This window comes from Aulonocara sp. 'chitande type north' Nkhata Bay, linkage group LG12 (assembly GCF_057382095.1).
Source record: "Aulonocara sp. 'chitande type north' Nkhata Bay isolate Kocher_YH1m ecotype deep benthic linkage group LG12, A_spYH_male_GT1.1, whole genome shotgun sequence".
NCBI classification, from domain to species: domain Eukaryota; kingdom Metazoa; phylum Chordata; class Actinopteri; order Cichliformes; family Cichlidae; genus Aulonocara; species Aulonocara sp. 'chitande type north' Nkhata Bay.
Window position 1 is genome coordinate 40,545,188 of NC_141355.1, and position 23,796 is coordinate 40,568,983.

General features: G+C 48.7%; 2 protein-coding genes across 7 annotated transcripts; one reads left to right on the forward strand and one right to left on the reverse strand.

The window, feature by feature from the left end:
* The first annotated feature begins 116 nt into the window (after window positions 1-116).
* LOC147318244 (bromodomain-containing protein 3-like) lies at window positions 117-14,143 on the forward strand. Of its 5 annotated transcripts, none has more exons than XM_086257882.1 (12): window positions 117-288; window positions 3,309-3,581; window positions 3,662-3,773; window positions 3,878-4,015; window positions 4,091-4,250; window positions 4,458-4,627; window positions 4,714-5,109; window positions 9,827-9,955; window positions 10,026-10,232; window positions 10,398-10,630; window positions 10,703-11,001; window positions 11,195-14,143. In XM_086257882.1, exons 2-12 carry the CDS (start codon window positions 3,490-3,492, stop codon window positions 11,311-11,313), a joined length of 2,055 nt encoding a protein of 684 aa, XP_086114008.1. In that variant the 5' UTR covers window positions 117-288; window positions 3,309-3,489; the 3' UTR covers window positions 11,314-14,143. The 5 variants fall into 5 exon arrangements, with proteins under 5 accessions (XP_086114008.1, XP_086114012.1, XP_086114011.1 ...); XM_086257886.1 differs by having other exon boundaries at window positions 118-288; window positions 10,026-10,208; XM_086257885.1 differs by having other exon boundaries at window positions 118-288; window positions 4,091-4,235.
* Window positions 11,635-20,953, reverse strand: brd3os (BRD3 opposite strand). Of its 2 annotated transcripts, none has more exons than XM_086257892.1 (3): window positions 20,446-20,953; window positions 16,646-16,870; window positions 11,635-15,766 (listed from the first exon to the last, which is right to left on the reverse strand). In XM_086257892.1, the coding sequence occupies exon 3, from the start codon at window positions 15,680-15,682 to the stop codon at window positions 15,398-15,400; it is 285 nt and encodes a 94-aa protein (XP_086114018.1). In that variant the 5' UTR covers window positions 15,683-15,766; window positions 16,646-16,870; window positions 20,446-20,953; the 3' UTR covers window positions 11,635-15,397. The 2 variants fall into 2 exon arrangements, with proteins under 2 accessions (XP_086114018.1, XP_086114017.1); XM_086257891.1 differs by lacking the exon at window positions 20,446-20,953 and adding an exon at window positions 20,165-20,294.
* Window positions 20,954-23,796: the final 2,843 nt, after the last annotated feature.

The following is a 23,796-nucleotide window of genomic DNA, read 5'->3' on the forward strand; positions in this document are numbered from 1 at the left end:
GCCTCCTGCACCAATCACAGCTCTTCACACCACCTAGCAACAAATCAAAACCCTGCAAGCACGCCGTAGCCAATCACATCGCGTCATCTGCCGGACCAACCAATGCAATCACAACAAAATCCATGATGCTGCTCGGCACTGCGCTTGCGTACGGACAAGACAGCTGATAACTCATCTATTATGCTACTTGGCTAAATAAAAATCTTCCAGAAAGCAGTCGCAGCCGCCGCGGGATCGCCGGAGGACCGAGACACGGAGTAAAGAGCGTGTGTGAGCGGGAGGAGCGGGGTGAGCGGGTACCGGGAGCGGAGGGAAAGAGCGGGCAGAGCGGAGAGTGTCGGAGCCTGGCTGGCCGCTCGGCGCCTTCAGACAAAGCTCAGCTAACAGGCTAATGCTGCGTTAGCTAGCCAAACATCGAGCGGTAACGTCCGCAAATATCGCAAAATGTAACCGCGCCAATGCGCCTGGAGTGTGCCAAATTAGATCACGTCGGCCGATATATCACCCCGGCACGCATTTCGTCAGCCCCTCGGCCGCCGTGGGTATTATTACCGACGTGTTACGGCCTCGACGCGGAGCTGTGCTCCGTTAGCCACCTAGCTGTTGCTGTGCCCGCCATCTTTTAAAGCAGGTAAATGGATGTTTGTGCGGAGCTCGAAGTGGAGCGGCCAGAGCCGAGCTCCAGCCCCCTTCACCGGGGCTAGAGATCCACCGACACTACGAGTCATCGGGGTGTCGGTGCAGCCACCACGTAAGGTCATGTGTGCGGTTTGCCTTGTGCAGCGGAGCGGTGGCTCGTAGCGGTTAGCTTGGCTATTAGCAGCGCACAGGCGGCCCCGGGTCTGCACGGATTTACCGCTCCGGGTCCCGGTCCCGGTTTTAGACGGCCTGAGGGCGTCTGTTGGGTGCAGGAGCTCATAGCACGGGTATCATTCTGTTCAGTCCCAGGTGTGTCCAGGACATGCCCACTTAGGGTACACCAGTTCGCATAACATCAATACCATCCTGTTTTTGTTTTGTTTTTTGAATAAATTGTCATCAGTTTGACATTCAGAGCCTTTTCTCTCATTTTGACCCGTGGTGTTGCTTTAAATCAGCAGAGACTCCAAGTAGAGACTGAAGGCTGGACTACCCACAGATCTGTTGTCTTAATTCCATCATTTGTGATTAAAATATAAAAATGTCCACAGCATACTTTATTTTCACTTTATTGCCTTTTGGATTTGTGACAGTCTCAGAAATTGCCATTAACATAAAATAATAATCTGTAACGTGCCACCTGTGGGTGTGTAAGAAAGAAACTTAAGTGATCAGGTAATGGATTACAGAAAACACTGAGTGACTTTTGATTAACAGTTATTTATTTGAATGTTTAACTGAGCGGGATCAGACGGCTGCTCTGATTGGATAAACACAAGTTTCCCTCAGATTTCTGCCGTGATCATTGTAGACTCAGGGTCAGTGTGGTCAAAGAAATCATGCTAATGAGAGATTAATAACTAATGTTTGTAAGCAAACCGACACATTAACAAGAACAGTTAACTGTTATCAGTTGATGCATTATAGACCTATCAACAGTTGATCTTTAAATATACTGACAGCCCTGATCATCCGCTGCTATGAACAGATAACAGCCTCTCGGGCCTTCATCAGACGGTCTTACCGCACAAATCAAGCTATCGTAAAGATAAACTTTGGTACATTCTTGTGACAGGAACTCAAACAGGAAATAAAGAAAGCGTGAAGTAAAACACATGGACACGTCCAGATCAGAGAGAAAAACTCGTGCAGTAATCCTGGACCTGCAGCAGGTCAACAACAGCTGATGAGTCACTGTACGTTTATCAATGGACTCCAGTGAGAGAGGGTTGGACGTGTAACGCGAGGATTAGTTGAATAAAGTTTGACTTGGGACCCGCCCACGCGGCGTTAGGTCTGTTGATGCAACAAATGGCTGAATTTTTCAGCGTTGGATGTTCTCTGATTACTAAACAGATTATTGGTTGGTGGGTGGATCATCTGTCAGTTTATTAATAACAGTCGCTGCAGCCTTGATTATCTGCTGTTGATAAATCTGATTGTGGCCTGAGAGTCAGATTCTAATCAGCGCGAGGCACAAGGATCAGCTGTGTGTCTGATGCTCTGGATTATTAGCGCCTCAGTGTTGGAATCAAACTGGATTCAGGTAGAAAGTAGCAGTTTTTAGGAGTTGGAAAACTTTGGTGAGCTTCGGGCCTCCTCCGTGCTGTTTGTAGCTTCATGAAGCTCCAGATGTTTCAGCAGAGACGGTCCTTGAGCGATGACAACAACCTGGATGTTCCCTCTGCTCTAGAGCCAAGTGTCCACGATCTCGAGTCAGAATCTCAGCTTCTGATTGGTCAAACCGCAGCACAGCTTCCACTCAGTGTACCTTGAATGAGTTCAGACAGGAGGAGCAGGTGTTTGTGGATCCTGGTTGGAGGAGTCTGTAGCTTTCCGAGTCCAAGCAGTGATTTCGACGTCAGAGTCAGGTCTTAGGGTCTGACCTCCACCCACCTCCACCCACAGCCTGCAGCTCTGCAGCTGCGCCTGTGTGCTCAGGTTTTTCTGATCCGTAGATGATGATTCGTTCTGAGTGACCCTCACTGCCTCTCGCAGAGCTGAAGCGCGCAGCCTTCTGGGCTGGGCTTTTACACGTAGTCATGACACTCACTAACCTCGTTAGCTGCCAGATGTTGAAGCAGCTGTTTTTAAAGCTTTATGTACAGATGTGTGTAGCAGCTGAGCTGGCCTGGTCCTGGAAGCTCCCTGCTGTGTTTGCACAGAGGTCAAACAGCCAGCTGCCATTTAACCTGTTGCACTTCATTCATTGGCCAGAGTTTAAAACCTCGCTGAGCCCCGCCTCCAAAGATCTCCAGAACGCTTCAGAGAAGACTCGCTCTCAGCGAGGACGTGAAGCTGAGCGTCAGGACTAAATGACCGACCTGAGCTGAAGTTTCAGTTTTCAGCGTCTTCCTCCAGACGTATGGTGGCAAACATCCCTCGTCCTCCAGCTTCTCTGCGCTCGTTTGTTTGTGTTAGTGTAACTGCGGCACCGTAGCTAGCCGGGCGTCACCGACCAGCCAAACGTTGCCGCTGTACGATTAAGTTCTTAGAGAGACATCAGCTTTAGATGGAAACCAGCGAGCTGACTTTAAACAACGATCGCGGACTGTTTGGACAGGAAATGGTTAATGACCTCAAACTGGTGTGATGGGCGGGGTTAAAAGCGTTACCTCCCCAGAATCAATAACCCCTAATCACCGCCCCTCTCTCTCTGTGTTTTTCAGGTCGTGCGATGGGAGTTTGTCTCTTCGGGGAACACTTGAGCTGAAGCGGCTGAACTGAACACGTGCACGGACACACACCTGTGCACACACACCTGGCCTCGGCCCACAGAAGGAGTCCTTTTTCACCTTCCAGTCAGACGCTGCCGTCCCACTGTGCATCGCTGCATCACCGTCGTCCACCATGTCGGACGCCCCTGAGGCTGCGCCCCCCAGCCCCCCTCCCCTCACCAACCCGCCCCCCCCTGAGGTCACCAACCCCACTAAACCGGGCAGGTAGGACACAACCGAGAAAGACTCCTGATAGGCTGTTAGAGGCAGGTGAATGGTGTGTGCTGACTGTGTGTGTGTCTCAGGAAAACCAACCAGCTGCAGTACATGCAGAACGTGGTGGTGAAGACGCTGTGGAAGCATCAGTTCGCCTGGCCCTTTTACCAACCCGTGGACGCCATCAAGCTGTGTCTGCACGTGAGTCACCATTGCTCTCTCGCCACACACACACACACACACACACACACACACACACACACACACACAGCTGAGTGTTTTCCTGACCACGCTGCTGTGTGCAGGATTACCACAAAGTGATCAAAAACCCGATGGACATGGGAACCATTAAGAAGCGTCTGGAGAACAATTATTACTGGAGCGCCAGCGAGGCAATGCAGGACTTCAACACCATGTTCACCAACTGTTACATCTACAACAAGGTAAAGGGGGCAGAGCCAGGGCGCTGAGTGCAGCTGTGTGCAGCTGTGATGGCATTAACCTCTGTGTGTGTGTAGCCCACAGACGACATCGTCCTCATGGCTCAGGCTTTAGAGAAGATCTTCCTGCAGAAAGTCGCTCAGATGCCTCAAGAAGAAGTCGCTCTGCTGCCTCCGGCTCCCAAAGGCAAGAACAAGAGCAAACAGCCGGCCGCCACCACAGGTGAGACGGATACAGGTAACGCTGCGGTACCAGAGGTGGTCTCCACCCAGGTCCTACACTGCACTCACCTTTATTGAGAGAAATTGGTGGTTGGTTGATCAGGTGTGGGTTCTGTGTTTGCGGCAGTAGATCAGAATCCTCTCCTGCACCTGCACTTGAACGTGTGCAGGAAATACTGCAGTACTGCTGAAGTACTCACAGTACTTCCTGTCTCTCTTTCAGTGAGTCAACAGGCAGAGTCTTCAGCCTCCCCTCCCCCCTCCTATCCCTCCCCCTCTCCCTCTCAGACGCCAGTAATCTCGACCACGCCCACACCAGTCCAGGCCACGCCCCCTGTGTCTGCACCTCAGCCTCCTGCGACCTTGATGCCATCTGCCCAGCCTGTGGTTAAGGTAAGAGGCGTGTGCGGCGACATGGCGTCATGTGACCTGAAACAGAACCTGAGCCCGCCCTCTCCACCTGTCTGTCTCTCTAACAGAAGAAAGGCGTGAAGAGGAAAGCTGATACCACCACTCCGACCACGTCGGCCATCTCTGCCGGCCGCGCCGACTCTCCGTCTGCTCAGGACGCCAAACCGGCTAAACTGGCTTCGTCTCGCCGTGAAGCCGCTGCCCGCCCCACCAAGACCCGGCGGGACACTGGGGACGACCTGGCGGCTGGGGACGTGGGTGCCGGAGGCGTCGGCCCCGGGGGGAGGAAAGGCGGTAAGCTGGGTGAGCAGATGAAACACTGCGATGCCATCCTGAAGGAGATGCTCTCGAAGAAGCACGCCGCCTATGCCTGGCCCTTCTACAAGCCCGTGGACGCTGAGGCGCTGGAGCTGCACGACTACCACGACATCATCAAACACCCCATGGACCTCAGCACCATCCGGGTAATGACATCATCACGTAGACACGAGGTTAGAGTGAGGTCAACGGTGGTTCAAACTCTGCAGGCGCCATAGAAACTCTCCTGACTACAACGTGATCGGTGACAATCAATATCACAGATTTGATGTTTTAAAGAAAATTAAAGTCTGTGAGAGCGGGAACTGACCCAGAGTGAGGGAGGGCTTTTCTGCTCGCTGTAACCGAACATACGTCCACGCTGCCGTGACGTCACGACGTTCACCAGCACGGAGTGAACCTCAAACAGGTCGAGGCGTTAGAGTGACGAGGTTTTCTCGTGTGGGCGACACCTGAGCTTCCCTCATCATTCTGTGTGGTGTTAGTGGGAGCTCCACAGGTGAGCGTCCGCAGGCTGTTGCTCCTGTTTGTGGTGCAGCACACAGTCAGACCCCTCCTCTTTGGTAAAGCCGCTCAGTCGCTGATCGATTCGTTTTTTCCATATTTTGTGAGATGTTGCGGTGACTGAAGCTCCATTTCCATTAGTTCTGACTGGTTTTCCGTTACAGTCGAGTACCACCTGATATGCGTGATCACCGTCATAGCAACGGGGCGGAGCGTCCCATGACATAATTAGTACGTGACATGAACGCTACAACAAACATGGAGGCGTCCGTGTACTTGCTGCTCGGTCTGTGTCGCATTCAGGGACTGCGGCGTTGTGCGATGTAACCGCTGCCCTTGGGTTTTGATGAGTCACGACTCATCAGGCGACACCGCTGATTAGCCCGTCGATGGCACGCAGTCTGTCACATTTTCAGATCGCTTGAAACCTCCCCTGAGCAGGTACTAAAAAGACCCGTGGTACCAGGTGTTACTGGGAAACCCGAGCAGAGCCGACCGGAGCAGCTACTCGTGGGAACAGCGGGTTTCAGTGGCGGCGGCGGCGCCTGATGAGATGACTCTGACTGACAAACAAAGTTTAACTCCGAGCACGTAATCTGAAGTTGAACGAGTACAGCTGAATGCAGATAATATACGTTAATGTATGTAGTAGTACTGCAATAACCCCGGTTATTGCAGTACTACTGAGTAAAACATGGAAATCATAACAACGCTACAGTGGGGCAAAAAAGTATTTAGTCAGCCACCGATTGTGCAACTTCCCCCACTTAAAATGATGACAGAGGTCAGTAATTTGCACCAGAGGTACACTTCAACTGTGAGAGACAGAATGTGAAAAAAAAATCCATGAATCCACATGGTAGGATTTGTAAAGAATTTATTGGTAAATCAGGGTGGAAAATAAGTATTTGGTCACCTCAAACAAGGAAAATCTCTGGCTCTCACAGACCTGTAACGTCTTCTGTAAGAAGCTTTTCTGTCCCCCACTCGTTACCTGTATGAATGGCACCTGTTTGAACTCATCATCTGTATAAAAGACACCTGTCCACAGCCTCAAACAGTCAGACTCCAAACTCCGCCATGGCCAAGACCAAAGAGCTTTCGAAGGACACCAGGAAAAGTATTGTAGACCTGCACCAGACTGGGAAGAGTGAATCTACAATAGGCAAGCAGCTTGGTGTGAAAAAATCAACTGTGGGAGCAATCATCAGAAAATGGAAGACATACAAGACCACTGATAATCTCCCTCCATCTGGGGCTCCACGCAAGATCTCATCCCGTGGGGTCAAAATGATCATGAGAACGGTGAGCAAAGATCCCAGAACCACACGGGGGGACCTGGTGAATGACCTGCAGAGAGCTGGGACCAAAGTAACAAAGGTCACCATCAGTAACACACTACAACGGCAGGGAATCAAATCCCGCAGTGCCAGACGTGTTCTGCTGCTGAAGCCAGTGCATGTCCAGGCCCGTCTGAAGTTTGCCAGAGAGCACATGGATGATACAGCAGAGGATTGGGAGAATGTCATGTGGTCAGATGAAACCAAAGTAGAACTTTTTGGTATAAACTCAACTCGTCGTGTTTGGAGGAAGAAGAATACTGAGTTGCATCCCAAGAACACCATACCTACTGTGAAGCATGGGGGTGGAAACATCATGCTATGGGGCTGTTTTTCTGCCAAGGGGACAGGACGACTGATCCGTGTTAAGGACAGAATGAATGGGGCCATGTATCGTGAGATTTTGAGCCAAAACCTCCTTCCATCAGTGAGAACTTTGAAGATGAAACGAGGCTGGGTCTTCCAACATGACAATGATCCAAAACACACCGCCCGGGCAACAAAGGAGTGGCTCCGTAAGAAGCATTTGAAAGTCCTGGAGTGGCCTAGCCAGTCTCCAGACCTCAACCCCATAGAAAATCTGTGGCAGGAGTTGAAAGTCCGTGTTGCTCGGCGACAGCCCCAAAACATCACTGCTCTCGAGAAGATCTGCATGGAGGAATGGGCCAAAATACCAGCTACTGTGTGTGCAAACCTGGTAAAGACCTATAGTAAACGTTTGACCTCTGTTATTGCCAACAAAGGTTATGTTACAAAGTATTGAGTTGTATTTTTGTTATTGACCAAATACTTATTTTCCACCCTGATTTACGAATAAATTCTTTACAAATCCTACCATGTGGATTCATGGATTTTTTTTTCACATTCTGTCTCTCACAGTTGAAGTGTACCTCTGGTGCAAATTACTGACCTCTGTCATCATTTTAGGTGGGGGAACTTGCACAATCGGTGGCTGACTAAATACTCTTTTGCCCCACTGTATGTCGAGATCGTGGGCTGCGGCGATTCCCAGCCCTGCGGCCGGTTCAAAGCTCGCTCTGGTGGAAAACTGGAACCTTTTAACTAGGGGTGCAACGATACACAAAATTCACGGTTCGGTTCGATACTTTGGTGTCATGGTTCGATATTTTTTCGATACAAAAAAAAATGTTCATGCCTTTTTAATTTGTCATTTATTAAATTTTCACGGCACATTCTGCACCACATCTCTGTGCGTTCATCATTTGTTTGAAGCCAGCTCACCTCCTGCAACTACTTTTCCGAGAATACGTGCTTCTTTTGTGGTTCGGACTCCTTCTGACATTTCTGTGGAGGTGGAGGAACACCAAAGTAATTGCTTAAAGGAGCTTCTTCGACATCTTTAAGAGTTCTAAACAAATGTCTGTCCTCCTGAAAATCTTATGTACGCAAACACCCGTTGCAACTTCTTATCTTGTGCGTGTTTTTTTTTTTGACAGCGAATGCGCACCTGCGGACCACTTATGTGCAGCCCTGGTTATTTAGCTCGTCATATTGCAGCCACAGAAATTCTTTTGTCCATGAAACCATAAAGCTGCACTTTCTTTTTGCCTTATAGTCTCATTTGTCATAACTTTTCCGTTTTGTGGTAAGCTTTTCTTTGGCTGTCACTTCTTCACCCTGACCTGTCTTATTTGGCTCAGCAGAACTAAAATATATATCCTGCTGCTTTTACACACGGACTCACATAAGCTCAGCGATTCTCTGCGCGATCAACCTCTCACATGTTTAAGCTGCGGGAGATTTCACTTGTCATGTTTGCATAGTAAGCTAACGATTGATAAGACGATGTCAGAGGAATTGGTGCACAAATTATCATCACTCACAGATCAGTGCTGTCGCTCTCTATACACAGTTCGCACGATTGCAAAGTGAAAGCAAAAAACAAGCGCAAATTCAAACGCGATTTCAATATGTCACATATTGACAGTGGCTCACCGATGCCAATGACATAATTACCCAGCTACATTTCTGAAAGAATGCAAAAGCATTGACATATATTTTTCCTTCCTACAATAGCCCGACGGGCAGGGCAGAGATAGATTTTGGTAGCCCGACTGGAAAAATCGCTAGCCCCAGGACGTCGGGCTAGCGATATTGCGAGCCCTGTATCTGATTGAGGAATCACTCATCTTTGGAAAAGAGAGTTTATTACAGAGAAATGGCTCTTTCAAAATAAAAGCTATACTATAGCTTCTTCTGGGCTATATTCTCAGCAGCACATTAAACATATCAGGTCCCCATAAGGAGAATCCTGTGCTAACGGCTGTCTAAATGACTCAACTAAAGTTTGTAGCATGCGTGCTTGTTGTTTTTGTCTTTGCACGAGGATGCTGTCGGAGTAAATGTGCAGTCATATTCGTTGTGTTCCCACTAGTGCTGTCAGCGTTAATCTGAAATGACGTTAACGCCAAAACACGGCAAATCTCCGTTAAAGAGCTACCGCGGATTGCCCCGTGCGTGGGGCTGGACGGCCAACACGTTAACGAGCTAACTGCGCTAACGCACTAGCTCCCACCCATGTAATTGAGCATTGCGTGGCACATCCAACATACTGTTTTACTTTAGTCCATGACGCGCTTACCTTCAGGGTCATACGTCACATGAAAACCAAAATAATTCCAAACGCCAGATCTGAATGAGGGTGGGGGAGGTTCAATTTGCCATGTTGCAAGGAACTTAACTTCTGTCTGCTAGCTTGCCCTGCACTCAGTGAATCTGCGTTCGACTACTCCGCCTAGGCTGCACTGTCGAGCGCAGATCCACTGAGCGCTCAACACAGACAGCATCGTCAGAAGGAAAGTTGATAAAATAAATTAAAGATTTTGTATTGTTCGATACATGCGTACTGAACCGAAAGCACTGTATCGAACGGTTCAATATCGATACGAATATCGTTGCACCCCTACTTTTAACGCCGCTGGGTGTCTGTACTCCGCACCTTCAGATGTCCAAATGGGAGGTTTGGCGCCATCTCTGACGTTCTTTTGTTTCCTGACAGAAAAAAATGGATAAAGGCGAGTACAGCGACCCTCAGAGCTTCGCCACTGACGTCAGGTTAATGTTCTCCAACTGCTACAAGTACAACCCCCCAGACCACGAGGTGGTGGCCATGGCCCGCAAGCTGCAGGTACGTAAAGCCTCCGTTTCCTGCTCGATCGATCGCTGCGATCAGGTATCGATAACCCGTCTGCCATTAGGACGTGTTTGAAATGCGTTTCGCTAAAATCCCTGACGAGGGCCTGGAGGCGTCGGTCCCCACCACGACACCGGTGGTCAGCAAAAGCACCGCCTCCTCCGACAGCAGCAACAACTCCTCCTCTGACGAATCGTCCGACTCTGAGGAGGAGCGGGCCACGCGATTGGCTGAGCTACAGGAGCAGGTTGGTGCTGCCGACCAATCACAGGTCAAGAACATCTTGGTTTTCTTCTTTTTATCATTTTAGATTTCACGATTTGTTTACTTGACATTCATGTTTGAAATATCCATGGCTCCTGTGACTCACCCCGTGAAGGCGTGGCCGTGTATTGATCACAGATGACGGGTATTGATAATCAGTTTATTCCATCAGTTGAAGGCGGTGCACGAGCAGCTGGCGGTCCTGTCCCAGGCGCCGGTCAGCAAGCCAAAGAAGAAGAAAGAGAAGAAAGACAAGGAGAAGAAGAAAGAGAAGGAGAAAGACAAGGGAAATAAAGGCAAGATGGAGGAAGAGAAGAAGCCAAAGGCCGCCGCCCAGCAGCCCAAACCGGCCAATCAGAAGAAGGCGCCAGCCAGAAAAGCCAACAGCACGGTGACGGCCACCAGGTACGACTCAGTGTTCAGCAAATCCACCTGAGAAAAGGGACAATGTAGTGACCGCAGTGACTGTGTTTCCAGGCAACCCAAGAAAGGCAACAAGACGTCGGGCAGCGGCTCAGCCAACGGGGACGACGGCGAGGAGTCGTCGCTGCCGATGTCGTACGATGAGAAGCGGCAGCTGAGTCTGGACATCAACCGGCTGCCGGGAGAGAAGCTGGGCCGTGTCGTGCACATCATCCAGACCAGAGAGCCGTCGCTGAGGGACTCCAACCCCGACGAGATCGAGATCGACTTCGAGACGCTCAAACCCTCCACGCTCCGAGAGCTCGAGCGCTACGTCAAGTCCTGCCTGCAGAAGAAGCAAAGGAAGCTACTGCGTAAGTACCGCCTCAAAAGCACGGCCGTCGATGTCTGAGCGGTCCGATACGGGGGGGTGGGTTCATCGTGTGAGCGTTGGACTTGGGCGACTGAGCCGTGTTGTCTAGGCAACAATCATCGAGCGCCAACAGAAACGGTGTCACCTGGCCGGGACTGTCTCATTGACTTGTCTTCCTTTATTTCTCTTTTCAGAGAAGGCAGCTGGAGGCGGGGCCTCAGGAGGCGGGGCTAGTCGTTTGAGTGGCAGCTCCTCTTCCTCCTCCGATGACAGCTCCTCGACAGGAACCTCCTCATCCTCCGACACAGACTGAACACGCGTTCACACATACACGTGTTACTGAACACACACACACACACACACCTCCATCCTGAACAAACACAAAGACAGAGATACACACTCTGAACTTGTTACACACACGTTTAAACACAGAGACTGGATGTAAATAGGCTGACCTGTTTGTTTTTTTTAGCTCCTAGTGCTTTTGTTTTTTGTTTCATTTTTTCCGCTATTGGAGGACTGCAGACAGAAGAAAGTGATGGAGGAGGAAGGATGTGGGCGGAGTCAGGTAGAGCGATGGGCAGCCCGTCTGGGAGTCTTACTGATCTGTGGACAGAAATGCAACCGTCGAGACTTTCTTTCTTCGTCTTTTTCTTCTTCGTGGACGGCCGGTGGTGACCCCTGACCTCTGAATACATTCCACAAGTATCATTGGAGAGGAGGAGCAGGTGATCTCAGCAGGTTTGTGGATACTGAGACGAATGAGCGCATCTCACGTTTCATTTGAAGCTGCAGCAGAGAGAAGACCTGACGATGTCAGCGTGTGACATCACAGAACAGTTTTACAAATAACCGTTTTTTCTCTGAACCTGGCGGCAAGGCGTTGTTTAGCCCCTCCTTCTGATGTGCCGTCTGCTACTTTAAACTGGGATTGAGAAAACCAGCGAGGTGGGAAACAGGCAGGAGTATGGCGGTGGGCGGGGTCAGCAGGAAAATACAGTTTAGCAGTTTAAAGGTACTTTTTGTAAAATCCAGTTTAAATGTTAAAATTAAAAGCTTTTCAAATTAAAAGTGTGTCACTGAGGTGAAAAAGGAAGAACTTTAGTGTAATACCAGTTTGTGCCACTAAATGAAACCAGCGTAAACTTTATTTAAAACGGGTATGAGTACGTTCCTGTGCCAGTGTGAAAACGAAGAGGACAAGGCCTGACCTCAGTCAGTGGTGACATGGTGCCCCCTGGTGGTGGAATGTTTAGTTACATTCTGCAGAAGGTTGTTACAAAAAGTATCTTTAATTCAAAACTTTATTTAAATTTTGAGGTATTTATGACGGGTAACTGACGGCGCCAGGCCAAAACCCTGATTTTGTTTATGGTGGTTGGTTCAGTTTGGCGTTAAACCCTTTAAAACACGTAACAGGAAACTGCGTGCCTGCAGATAGAACAGAGGGCGTGCCCATGCCGCCTGCTCTGGAGCTGAGTCCTCATCAGGTAACGCTTTAAAAAGTGTCCAAGTGGACTCTTGATGGATCGTCTCAGCGGGAAATAAACCATTTTTTTTTTGACTGATCAACCCTTTGGATCGAACCGGCTTCTGGATCTTTCAGCTCCACCTTAAAAACCTCTGAGACCAACCCTGCCCCCTGCTGGTCCTGCAACCCTAGACACAACTTCCTGTTTGTCCTTGGGGGTCATCGTGGCAATGTGGGTGGGGTCACAGGATCCTGACCCCGCCCCCAGCACGGCTCTGTCAGCACAGAGACGTTGATTTATTTTTTTTTAACACTACATTTCCTGTTTTTGATTTTCAGGTTGTGTGCTGAACTTGTTTGTGTCTTATAAGGTTCTCTATATAAAATGTCTTTCTATTGCTGTCCTGTTCAAGCGCCGCCCCCATTCTCACCCCGCCAAAAAAGAACCACTCATACTGTACCGCCTCCTCCTGTCAGGGTCCAAACTCGGAGCACCTCGTTTCTTTTAAAGCTTTTTAGACAATTTATTTTAAGGTTTTAGAGCTCGCTGCTGCTCGGAGGACATCAGGACGCAAGAAACGATTTCTGAGGAAAATGCCACGCCCACCGCAGTCACGACTCATTTTCGCGATTTCAGAAAAAACCCGTCTGTCAAGCGCTCGGCAGATGTTTGTGGCTTACGTTGGGCATTGTGGCGTCAGATTTCTGATCACCTGACGTCAGTGTCAGGCGGATAGGCCTGTTGCCCTCTGACCTATGATCTGTGGTTACACCTCCGATGGTGTTGGGCTCTCTGGGACGCGGCCATAGTTGTTCTTATCCCTGGACGCCGTGTCGGTTCTTGGCAAAGGAAATATTGACAAACAGGAAGTTTGTTTTCTCTGAAAAATTCATCATGACGTTGACCGCCGCGTCCTCGGTGGCGTTCTGAATTTTGTACAAGCTGCAGAGCGCAAACAAAGATGAATCATGAATATTAGATGTAGAGTTTTACTGAAACTGTTGAATCGACATGCCCAATGATATAAATGGTTTCCGATTGGCTGGAGCCAGGGGGTGTGTTCAGTAAAACCTCACCTCCCCTCGCTCCTCTGACCCCTGATTATTGGCGACCTCCAGCTGGAGATCAGTTTACCTGTGGTGCCCCCTGGAGGTAACCTGGTAAGAAACCTGTAAATGGCAGGTGTTGGAGAATAATCTGACGTCGTGATCACACGACCTCCGGGTGGCACCGCATCGTCATCTGTTGTCACGGATCTTTCCTTTAGCCTCCACGTTTTGTTTTGCGGGCGCATTACGACTCGATGGACCGGGCAAAGCGTTCGATCGGGACCCCCTGCGACAGACAGGCGGACAGCTCGTTGCCACAGTAACCCTCCTCTTTGTTTTTAGTTGATGGTTGAGCTTCGACGCTCATAGTTAATTTTGTATTTTAATAAGAAAAGGAAACAGTGGTTTTATGTATTGCATGCACTCCGGCCGTACGTTTTTCTCGCGTATGTTTGAGCGCTGTATAGTAGCTGTAAAGTAGCCGTCTGAGGTTAGAGCGAGCTCCACTCGTAGAGACGCAGAGGGGACGAAACAAGTGAATTATTTGATGTAATTACTGATATGGGATCCTTATTTTCTGAGTTCATTTGTTTTCATAAATAAACACATAAACTGAAAACAAGTGGCTCCACTCTTTTGTCACCGAGCGCGCTCTAACGGACGAAGTGAGAGAAGTCCTCGGGGCCACCTGAGGCGTGCTGTGACGCTGGACGTTGCCCTGGGCTGCACCGAGTGGGCGGGGCTGAGACGAGCCCGCTGCTCCCTCGTGACACGCCAGAGTCGACATGCAGCTAATTCTAAACTAATAAACAGTCACCACACACACAAGCCCCGCCCCACCCCCATACCACTCTTTAATCCTGGGGTGTCAAATATAAGGCTCGAGGACCAGAACGGGAAAATGTGAAGGGAGGACCAAATTCTGGACTTTTTCATGAGTTTCATTTCCTGCTGCTTCGAACCACACCAACGTCCTTACGTGAAAGAAAAGGTTTTGTGAGTTACAGCAGATCATCATCACAGTCTGAACAGGGATAGCTCAGTAGGTAGAGTGGTGGCCCCATGATCGGAAGGTCGGGGGTTCGATTCCCCTGAACAGCTACCCTGAGGTACCCCTGAGCAAGGTACCGTCCCTACACACTGCTCCCCGGGCGCCCAATGGCTGCCCACTGCTTCACTGAGTGAATGGGTTAAATGCAGAGAGGGATTTTCCCCACGGGGACCAATAAAGTACACTTTCTTCTCTTCTCATTTATCAGAATCTTTGAGTTACTGCAGCAACATTTCTTCATCGCGCTGGTGGAACTGTGCTTGGCCTTGTTTGTATATCAGTTTCACTGGCCTGACATTAGGGGGCGCTCTCAGACAGTCTTCACTGAGTAAGAATGACAGAGCTAAAACAAGAAAACATTTTATTCGTCGTTTCCATAAATCAGTAACACGTCTGAAGACTCGTTACCTTCAATTTCTCTCAGTGACAATGATTTTACCCAGAAAGCACCAGTGTGCTGTAACTGCGTGCTGATTGGTCACTTAAGGGTTTCAAACAGGACAATGTCTTTTGGTGGCATGCTGGATGAAGGTGATGGTTTCAGTGTGGTGCTGCTGGCTTCATTCCCCAAATCAAAATGGAGGACACTAGGGTTAGATACTGACACGGGACGCCCCCTGTAGGGCAGGAAGTCCATTAAACTGGTCATCAGAGCTGACGCTGGAGCTCGCCAAGCTGACAATTAATACTGTTCGTTTTTTTCCTGTCTGCAGTCAGTGGGTGAGAGAGGGGCGGGGGCGTGGATCTTAATGCTTCTCTCTGATTGGACAGTTCTCTAAATTAAAAACAAAATGTTTGTTAGTGACCAAACTGAACTGCTCTGCGTCACATGATGCTGCAGATCCGGGACCGCCCCTCGTCCGCACCCCTCCTGTCTCGGACCAGGACTGCCTGGTTGCCATAGTTACTGTACCAGGCTGATTGGCTGCGGCTCAGGTAGGTGGAGGGCGGTGCTGCTTCCAGCTGCTGCTGCTGCCAGATGAGCAGTGACGTGTCGCGATACCGCAGCCGCCCGAAGACCTCGGACAGCGCCTTCTCTGCCAGGGGGGGCCGAGCAGAACAGTGAGGAGCCTGTCCCTCTACGACAGCTGGATCAGACATGTCTGACATGGCGTCGGCGCTCCAAGGACCAGTGCGACTTGGTCCAGATTGGACTGTCTCAGGACAAAGTCTGACCCCGTCATAACCTCACACCTGAAGAAGAGCACAGGTGAACCATTAGAGTTCAGAGTTCTGACCCCGCCCTCAAATACTCATACAGGTGTGGACAGGTGTTAGACCTCATCACCAGCTTCCAGTTTGGATTCAGGAGACAGACACTAGCTCTGCTTTTAAGATTCAAACTTTCCTTTTTGCTAAAGCATATAGTTAGGGCTGGACCAGGTGACCCTGAATCCTCCCTCAGTTACGCTGCAATAGACGTAGGCTGCCGGGGATTCCCATGATGCACTGGGTGTTTCTTCTTCACTCTGTGTTATTAGACCTCTGTGCATTGAATCATACTTGTTATTGATCCCGGTCTCTCTTCCACAGCATGTCTTTATCCTGTCTTCCTTCTTTCACCCCAACCAGTCGCGGCAGATGGCCCCGCCCCTCCCTGAGCCTGATTCTAATAGGGGTTACTTCCTGTTAAGAGTTTTTCCTTCCCACTGTCGCCAAAGTGCTTGCTCATAGGGAGTTGTCAGATCTTTGGGGCTTTCTCAGTATTACTGTATGCTCTTTACCTTACAGTAGAAAGTACTTTGAGGTGACAGTTGCTGTGGTGCTAATAATATAAATGAAATTGGATTAAACTGACACTGTGAAGAACCTGAAACCTTGGAGGTCTTCACAGGTGACCCGTACCTCATACTCTGAAGAAAGGTGAACAGCTTGCTCTTTAATTTAAAACCAAATTCGGATTGACTGGGAGTGCTGGGGTCATCGCTGATGGTGAATCAGACTCTATCAACATCCTCTGTCACACCAACCCTCTGTATGTCCTCATTCACTACATCCACGAGTCTCTCTGCTCAATGTGAATAAAGTTATTTTGAACGGTAATTACGGCTGTGGGAAATTCACCGGGTTTACCTCCATCAGCTTGGCCGCCCTCCTGCTGTCGTCCCCACCGGCTGCAGCGCCTCATCCCGGGCTGAGCTCCGCTGGCCGAGCGGCTAACAGCTCCTGCTCAGAATGCTGAAGCCGCAGCCTCCGGCTAATCCCGCTGCTAGTTCTTAGCCTCAGTTAGCTCATCAGGGATCAGGTCACAGCACGAGCTCCCCGCGACGATGACGTCAACGTCAATACACGCCGAAGCTGAAAACATCAGAAATAAGCTGTGACGTTTCACCGTGTTTCAGCCCTGCTGACGTTAGCATGGTTAGCCTTTAGCCGCAGAGCGTCTGGAGCTTCCGTTGAAACCAATAGCAACGGTGCGTCTGCAGTCTGGTCCGGGCAGCAACAAAGCGCGCGGTCACAGATGTTCCACTCCTGACGTTACCGACAGTGGCTGTGTCCCAATTCAGGGTCTGCACGCTTGAAGTACGCATTTTAAGTGCGGTTACGTCACCGCCACGCAACGACGGCTGTCCCAATTTGAAGTGTACTTCAAACGCATACTCCAAATGCGCCGTCGATTTCCCCAAATATCAAGCGTGGTCCGGTGCACGCTTCGTGGTCCCATATATCCCACAATTCATAGCGCGGCGGTGGGTGTGGATAATTTTGCCGCAAAACACGGCAGAAGGGAGCGGCCGAGGAGGGGTTTTTTTTCTTTCCAAACTTTATTGAAATTATAAAGTTCAGTTCAGTTTGTACAGTGGACATACAAGGCAAATAAGAGTAACAATATATAGTACAATGAAATAAGAAGGATAAATAAATAAAGGATAAAAAAAGAAAAAAAGGGGGGAATGTGACAGACTTCATAACAACTTTGTATTTGAAAGTTGTGACAGCTCATTCATTAAACATTTCTGAATGAATTTCAATCAATGATAAACCCTTTTTATTGGAAGTTAATTTAAGAGAGTTTAAGTAATATTCAATTTCAATCAAAAATAAATTAAATGATGGGGTTGAGTTTTGAAATTTACATTTATGTATGTGGAATTTCCCTAATAGGATGGAGCGGCCGAAGAGTGAACTGTCAAAAGTACTGAATATGACGTCACTTATTTATGTGCGAATGTGTAATAATTAACGTCAGTCATATATCCACAAACACAACAAGCTGAAAGTCAGTGATATATGTGTGTGTGTATATATATATATGTATATATATATTAAAAAAAAAAAAAACAAAACACCCAGCACGCCCCTGCGGGCGGTTTATCCTTAAAGCTCGGGTCCTCTACCAGAGGCCTGGGAGCTTGAGGGTCCTGCGCAGTATCTTAGCTGTTCCCAGGACTGCGCTCTTCTGGACAGAGATCTCCGATGTTGTTCCCGGGATCTGCTGGAGCCACTCGCCTATCTTGGGAGTCACCGCACCTAGTGCTCCGATTACCACGGGGACCACCGTTACCTTCACCCTCCACATCCTCTCGAGCTCTTCTCTGAGCCCTTGGTATTTCTCCAGCTTCTCGTGTTCCTTCTTCCTGATATTGCTGTCATTGGGAACCGCTACATCGATCACTACGGCCGTCTTCTTCTGTTTGTCTACCACCACTATGTCCGGTTGGTTAGCCACCACCATTTTGTCCGTCTGTATCTGGAAGTCCCACAGGATCTTAGCTCGGTCATTCTCCACCACCCTTGGGGGCATCTCCCATTTTGACCTCGGGACTTCCAGGTTATACTCGGCACAGATGTTCCTGTACACTATGCCGGCCACTTGGTTATGGCGTTCCATGTATGCCTTGCCTGCTAGCATCTTGCACCCTGCTGTTATGTGCTGGATTGTCTCTGGGGCATCTTTACACAGCCTGCACCTGGGGTCTTGCCTGGTGTGATAGACCCCAGCCTCTATGGATCTTGTGCTCAGAGCTTGTTCTTGTGCTGCCATGATTAGTGCCTCTGTGCTGTCTTTCAGTCCAGCTTTGTCCAGCCACTGGTAGGATTTCTGGATATCAGCCACCTCCTCTATCTGCCGGTGGTACATACCGTGCAGGGGCCTGTCCTTCCATGATGGTTCCTCGTCTCTCTCCTCTTTCTTGGGTTTCTGCTGCCTGAGGTATTCACTGAGCACTCGGTCAGTTGGGGCCATCTTCCCAATGTATTCTTGGATGTTCGTTGTCTCATCCTGGACTGTGGTGCTGACACTCACCAGTCCCCGGCCCCCTTCCTTCCGCTTAGCGTACAGCCTCAGGGTGCTGGACTTGGGGTGAAACCCTCCATGCATGGTAAGGAGCTTTCTTGTCTTTATGTCAGTGGCTTCTATCTCCTCCTTTGGCCAGCCTATTACCCCAGCAGGGTACCTGATCACGGGCAGGGCGTACGTGTTGATGGCCCGGATCTTGTTCTTACCATTCAGCTGACTCCTCAGGACTTGCCTGACCCTCTGCAGGTACTTGGTGGTTGCAGCTTTTCTAGCGGCCTCTTCATGGTTCCCATTCGCCTGCGGGATCCCCAAGTACTTGTAACTGTCCTCTATGTCTGCAATGTTGCCTTCTGGTAGTTCAATCCCCTCAGTTCGGACTACCTTCCCTCTCTTTGTTACCATCCGACTACACTTCTCCAGTCCGAACGACATTCCAATGTCATTGCTGTATAGCCTGGTAGTGTGGATCAGTGAATCGATGTCTCGTTCACTCTTGGCATACAGCTTGATGTCATCCATGTACAGGAGGTGGCTGACAACTGCTCCGTTCCGTAGTCGGTATCCGTAGCCAGTCTTGTTAATGATCTCACTGAGGGGGTTCAGGCCTATGCAGAACAGCAGTGGGGACAGAGCATCTCCTTGGTAGATCCCGCACTTGATGGTGACTTGTGCTATGGGCCTGGAGTTGGCCTCTAGTGTTGTACGCCACATCCCCATTGAGTTCCTGATGAAGGCTCTTAGGGTCCCATTGATCTTGTACAATATATATATATATATATCTCAATCATAATAATCTGACAATACTATAATATTGGCCATATTATATTTACATCACGACAGTGAGATGACTTTAGTCTCATGAGCAACATTAGCTAATTGTCATTTACTAGTTAATCTTAAATGACTGTTCAGCACAGACATGAAGCCCAACAATCATGTTTACAGTCCTGTGGTCTCAGCCTCAGATACTCAACTAATCAAAGTGATGTCATGACAAAAATGAATGACCAACAAAACATGTTTCTCCTTCATTTCTGTCAAACAAAGCTGTATGTAACGTGTCTCACGGTTAGTATCATGGTTGCTAGGCAACCTGAACAGCACGACGAAGCGTATACCGTCCCATTTCACAAGCCTCTCACTTCCGCACTTCTCGTACTTATAGTACGCACCGTACGTAGTACGCGTAGTGCGCGTACTTCAAGCGTGCAGACCCTGAATTGGGACACAGCCAGTATATGCGCAAACACGAGTCACCTTTCCTGTCAGCTGATTGGACACCTGTCCCCAGGTGCTCACAGTCCTTTAATTAGTCCCCGCTGCTCTGACACCTGCCGGGACAAAGATCTCACCTGAAACCAGCTCAGCTGTTCAACTTTTTCAGAAAGTTGGCCAAACGGAGGCTGCTATGGCAGCTTGTACAAAAGGCCAGCCAGTTCGCAGAACTCACGAACGGAGCCGCATCTGCGGAGTGAGATATCAGCATACGGCTGCCGTTTAGCCAATGAGCGGTGAGGCAACCCATTCTCTTCACCAATCAGAAGACACAATTCTACCTCATCATTACGCACATGTCGACGCAGAGAGTTCGGTCGGAGCTGCAGGTGGGAAGAGTCAGCAGAGTTTTACTCACTGTGTGGATTTTCATTCCTCTAATGCTGTTAGCGGTGTGCGTCCATGAGACTGTACGTTTCTGTGTTTTATCGTGTTTGTTCTTTGCTGCGGCCATTATCCTCCCTTGTTTAATCCTTGGCGCACACTTTGTTTACCGATTGTTACTGCCGTTTACTGCGAAGCAGCCTCTGCCGTGCGGTCATTAAGGGACCGTCACTAATTTCTCATGTTAGCTCTAATGTAAAGTGCCTAGTTAGGATTTATGTAAATAGTAAAATTAGCATTTGTTGACACTCCCTTATTTTGGTTGAATGTTCCACTATCCAGTATTGTTTGTATTGTTGTATTACACATTTAATTCACTCTGTTCACCTAATTATGGAAGACTTTTATGTTCTTTCCAACAGAAACCACACCATCACTCACCACACGGCATATAGCATTTTACAGTCTGTTAAATCCCCTCACTCACATTATGGATGTGTGCTTCGGATTCTTGCTAAATAAATGAGTGAACGACAGATACCTGAGTGGCAGTGGATTTTATGGATATGCCATCTGTTCTTATCGGACAACCCTGTTGAGATTGTGGATTCTTAGAGTCAGCACCTTATCATCTACATCAGTCATAGTCAGGAGGTCAAGTCCATCCCACTTACAGTGACCTCCTCCATTACACAGCTGTTTTTGTCCCTGCTGCAAAGAGCCAATCCAACTACACAGAGCATCAGCTACCTAGGCCGCATCCTTCGGAGGACCCGGCCTTCGCGTTCTACGTGGCCCGGGTCCTCCGAAGACCGAGAAGTGAGCGTCTGTGAAATGGGACGGTCTGCCCTTCAGATTTGCGTCACCGCTGTGTCGGTGGAGTTTATTAAACTCGGCCGTCTGCTCCTTGCTATCACCGAGTAAACTTAGAGGTCTGTAAGATGTACACAGATCTGCAGGTTTATCCTTTAAGATCATATATGGGCAAGGTTTAAGGTGAGTGGAAGTGTGCCCCTCTCAAGAGATTCTACATACATTTTTAATAAAGGACCCACCATGTGTTTGGCCATTTTTTGTAAAACTCTGGCCCAAACCCATCAGGGCCTGGAGCTTTTCCACTCTGTAAGGATTTGATTGCATCTAAGATTTCCTGCGCCCTAATAGGACTGCAAAGATCTAATCGACTTTCCTCTGATGGTATAGGGAGATTAACATTATCAAGAAACAATATCCTAGCATCTACAGCAGGGGTGTCAAACAGACGGCCCGCAGGCCGGATTAAACCCATTTGCGGGCCTAATCTGGCCCGTGAGATGATTTTGTAAAGTATAAAAATGAGCAGCAATTTTTCAATAAAGAAACTGCTGTTCCAATTGTGTCCATTGGATGGCGCAATAGCAATTGTGAGCTACTTTGTTTTGCCCGCGAAATTTAAACCTGATGTGCTTTGGCACCCTCATTGGCCCAATATGTCTCTGTCAAAAAGAGAAAAGTGGCTGCAGAGTGCAGTGTTCCAAGAAAAATGGTCATCCTGTTTATTCACGGAAGTGAAAGCTGTATGTTTGGTGTGTTCCCAGCATGTTGCAGTGCTGAAAGAATATAACCTCCGTCGCCACTACGTGAGTCTTCATGCCGACAAATATGACAACTTTCAAGGACAGCGGAGAAGAGAGAAGGTGAATGAACTGTTGGCGGGTCTGAAGAAACTGCAGTCTGTGTTTACTCACAGCCGAGGCATCAGTGATGCTGCAGTGAAAGCTAGCTACCTCGTTGCCAACGACATTGCACTAGCTTCAAAACCATTTAGTGAGGGTGAATTTGTAAACACATGTATGATGAAGGCATCTAAGATTGTGTGCCCTGCAAAGCGCCAGTCCTTTGCAAATATCAGCCTGACAGGAAACACAGTTGCCGACAGGATTTCTGATCTTTCAGCGGATTTGGACAAAAAATAGTCATTTATTGTGTTTTCAGTTGCAATTGATGAAGGCACATTACAGATGTTGCACAACTGGCAATTTTCATCCGCGGAGTTGATGACACATTGACCGTCACCGAGGAGTTCGTGGAGTTGGTACCGATGACAGATACAGCGACCGCAGCTGATATTTTCACCGCACTCGTCGGCGCGTTGGACAGGGTCGGAGTGGACCGGTCCCGCGCTGTCAGCCTGGCTACAGATGGTGCGCCCTCAATGATCGGGAAGAAAGCAGGCGTTGTAAAAAGGTTCAGAGATAAAGTGCAATCTGCAAATGGAGGACGTGGTTTTTGGACTTTTCACTGTATTTTGCACCAGGAGGCTTTGTGTTGCAAGTCACTGAAAATGGATAACGCCATGAAGGTGGTCATCCAAACTGTTAATTTCATCCAGAAGCCTCAATCAGCGTCAGTTTGACAGTCTTCTCAGAGAGAAAGACCACATCTATGGCCTGCCATACCACACTGCGGTAAGATGGCTGAGCCGAGGTGCTGTGCTGAGGCGTTTCTTTGATTTACGAGAAGAAATTGAACAGTTCATGGAAGAAAACTGGAAACCAGTGTTAGAATTTCATTCTGCAGAATTGATGCAGCACCTTGCATTTATGGTGGATGTTACAGAGCACCTGAATAACTTGAACAAACAGTTGCAAGGACGCAACAAAGTTGTCACGCAGTATTATGACAGCATTTCAAGTTGAAGCTGTTATTGTGGGAGACGCAGCTCGCTGGTGGTGATGCAGCTCACTTCCCCTGTCTGAAAAATGTGTGCACGATCCAAAGTGTGGCGGATATGAAGCAGTTCAAAGATAAAATAACAGGACTATTACTAGAGTTTGAGCAATGATTTCAGATTTTTGGTGAACTGGAGAAAGACTTCAAAGTTTTGTGCTCGCCGTTCACCGTGAATCCCTCTGATCTGCCCGTCCGGATCCAACTTGAAATAACAGACTTGCAGCGTGACTCGGATTTGAAGGGAAAATTTGCTGCAGCTGACTTGAACACATTCTATCAGAATCTCCTGCCAGGTTACCCCAACTTGATGCCCTCGCTGCAAAACTATTGTGCATGTTGGGAAGCACGTATCTTTGTGAGCAAGTTTCTCTGTAATGAGCATAAATAAAACAAAACTGCGCTCAAGGCTCACGCACAGGCACTCGAATCACATCCTGAAGTTAGCTGCTGCTCAGGATGTGAAGCCTGATATTGATGAGCTGGTGAAAGCTAAAGATGCCAGGTATCAGGAGTCACATAAACGATGCAACCCCACTGAAAGTGCTGCATGAGACACCCTGATGTACTTCTGTGAATCACTGAGGCACTGTGTGCTTGTTCTTTGTCCTCAGAGTTTTCAAATAACTTGAGATGTTTTATGATTAATAGCATGTTGTGCCTGTACTACTTTGGA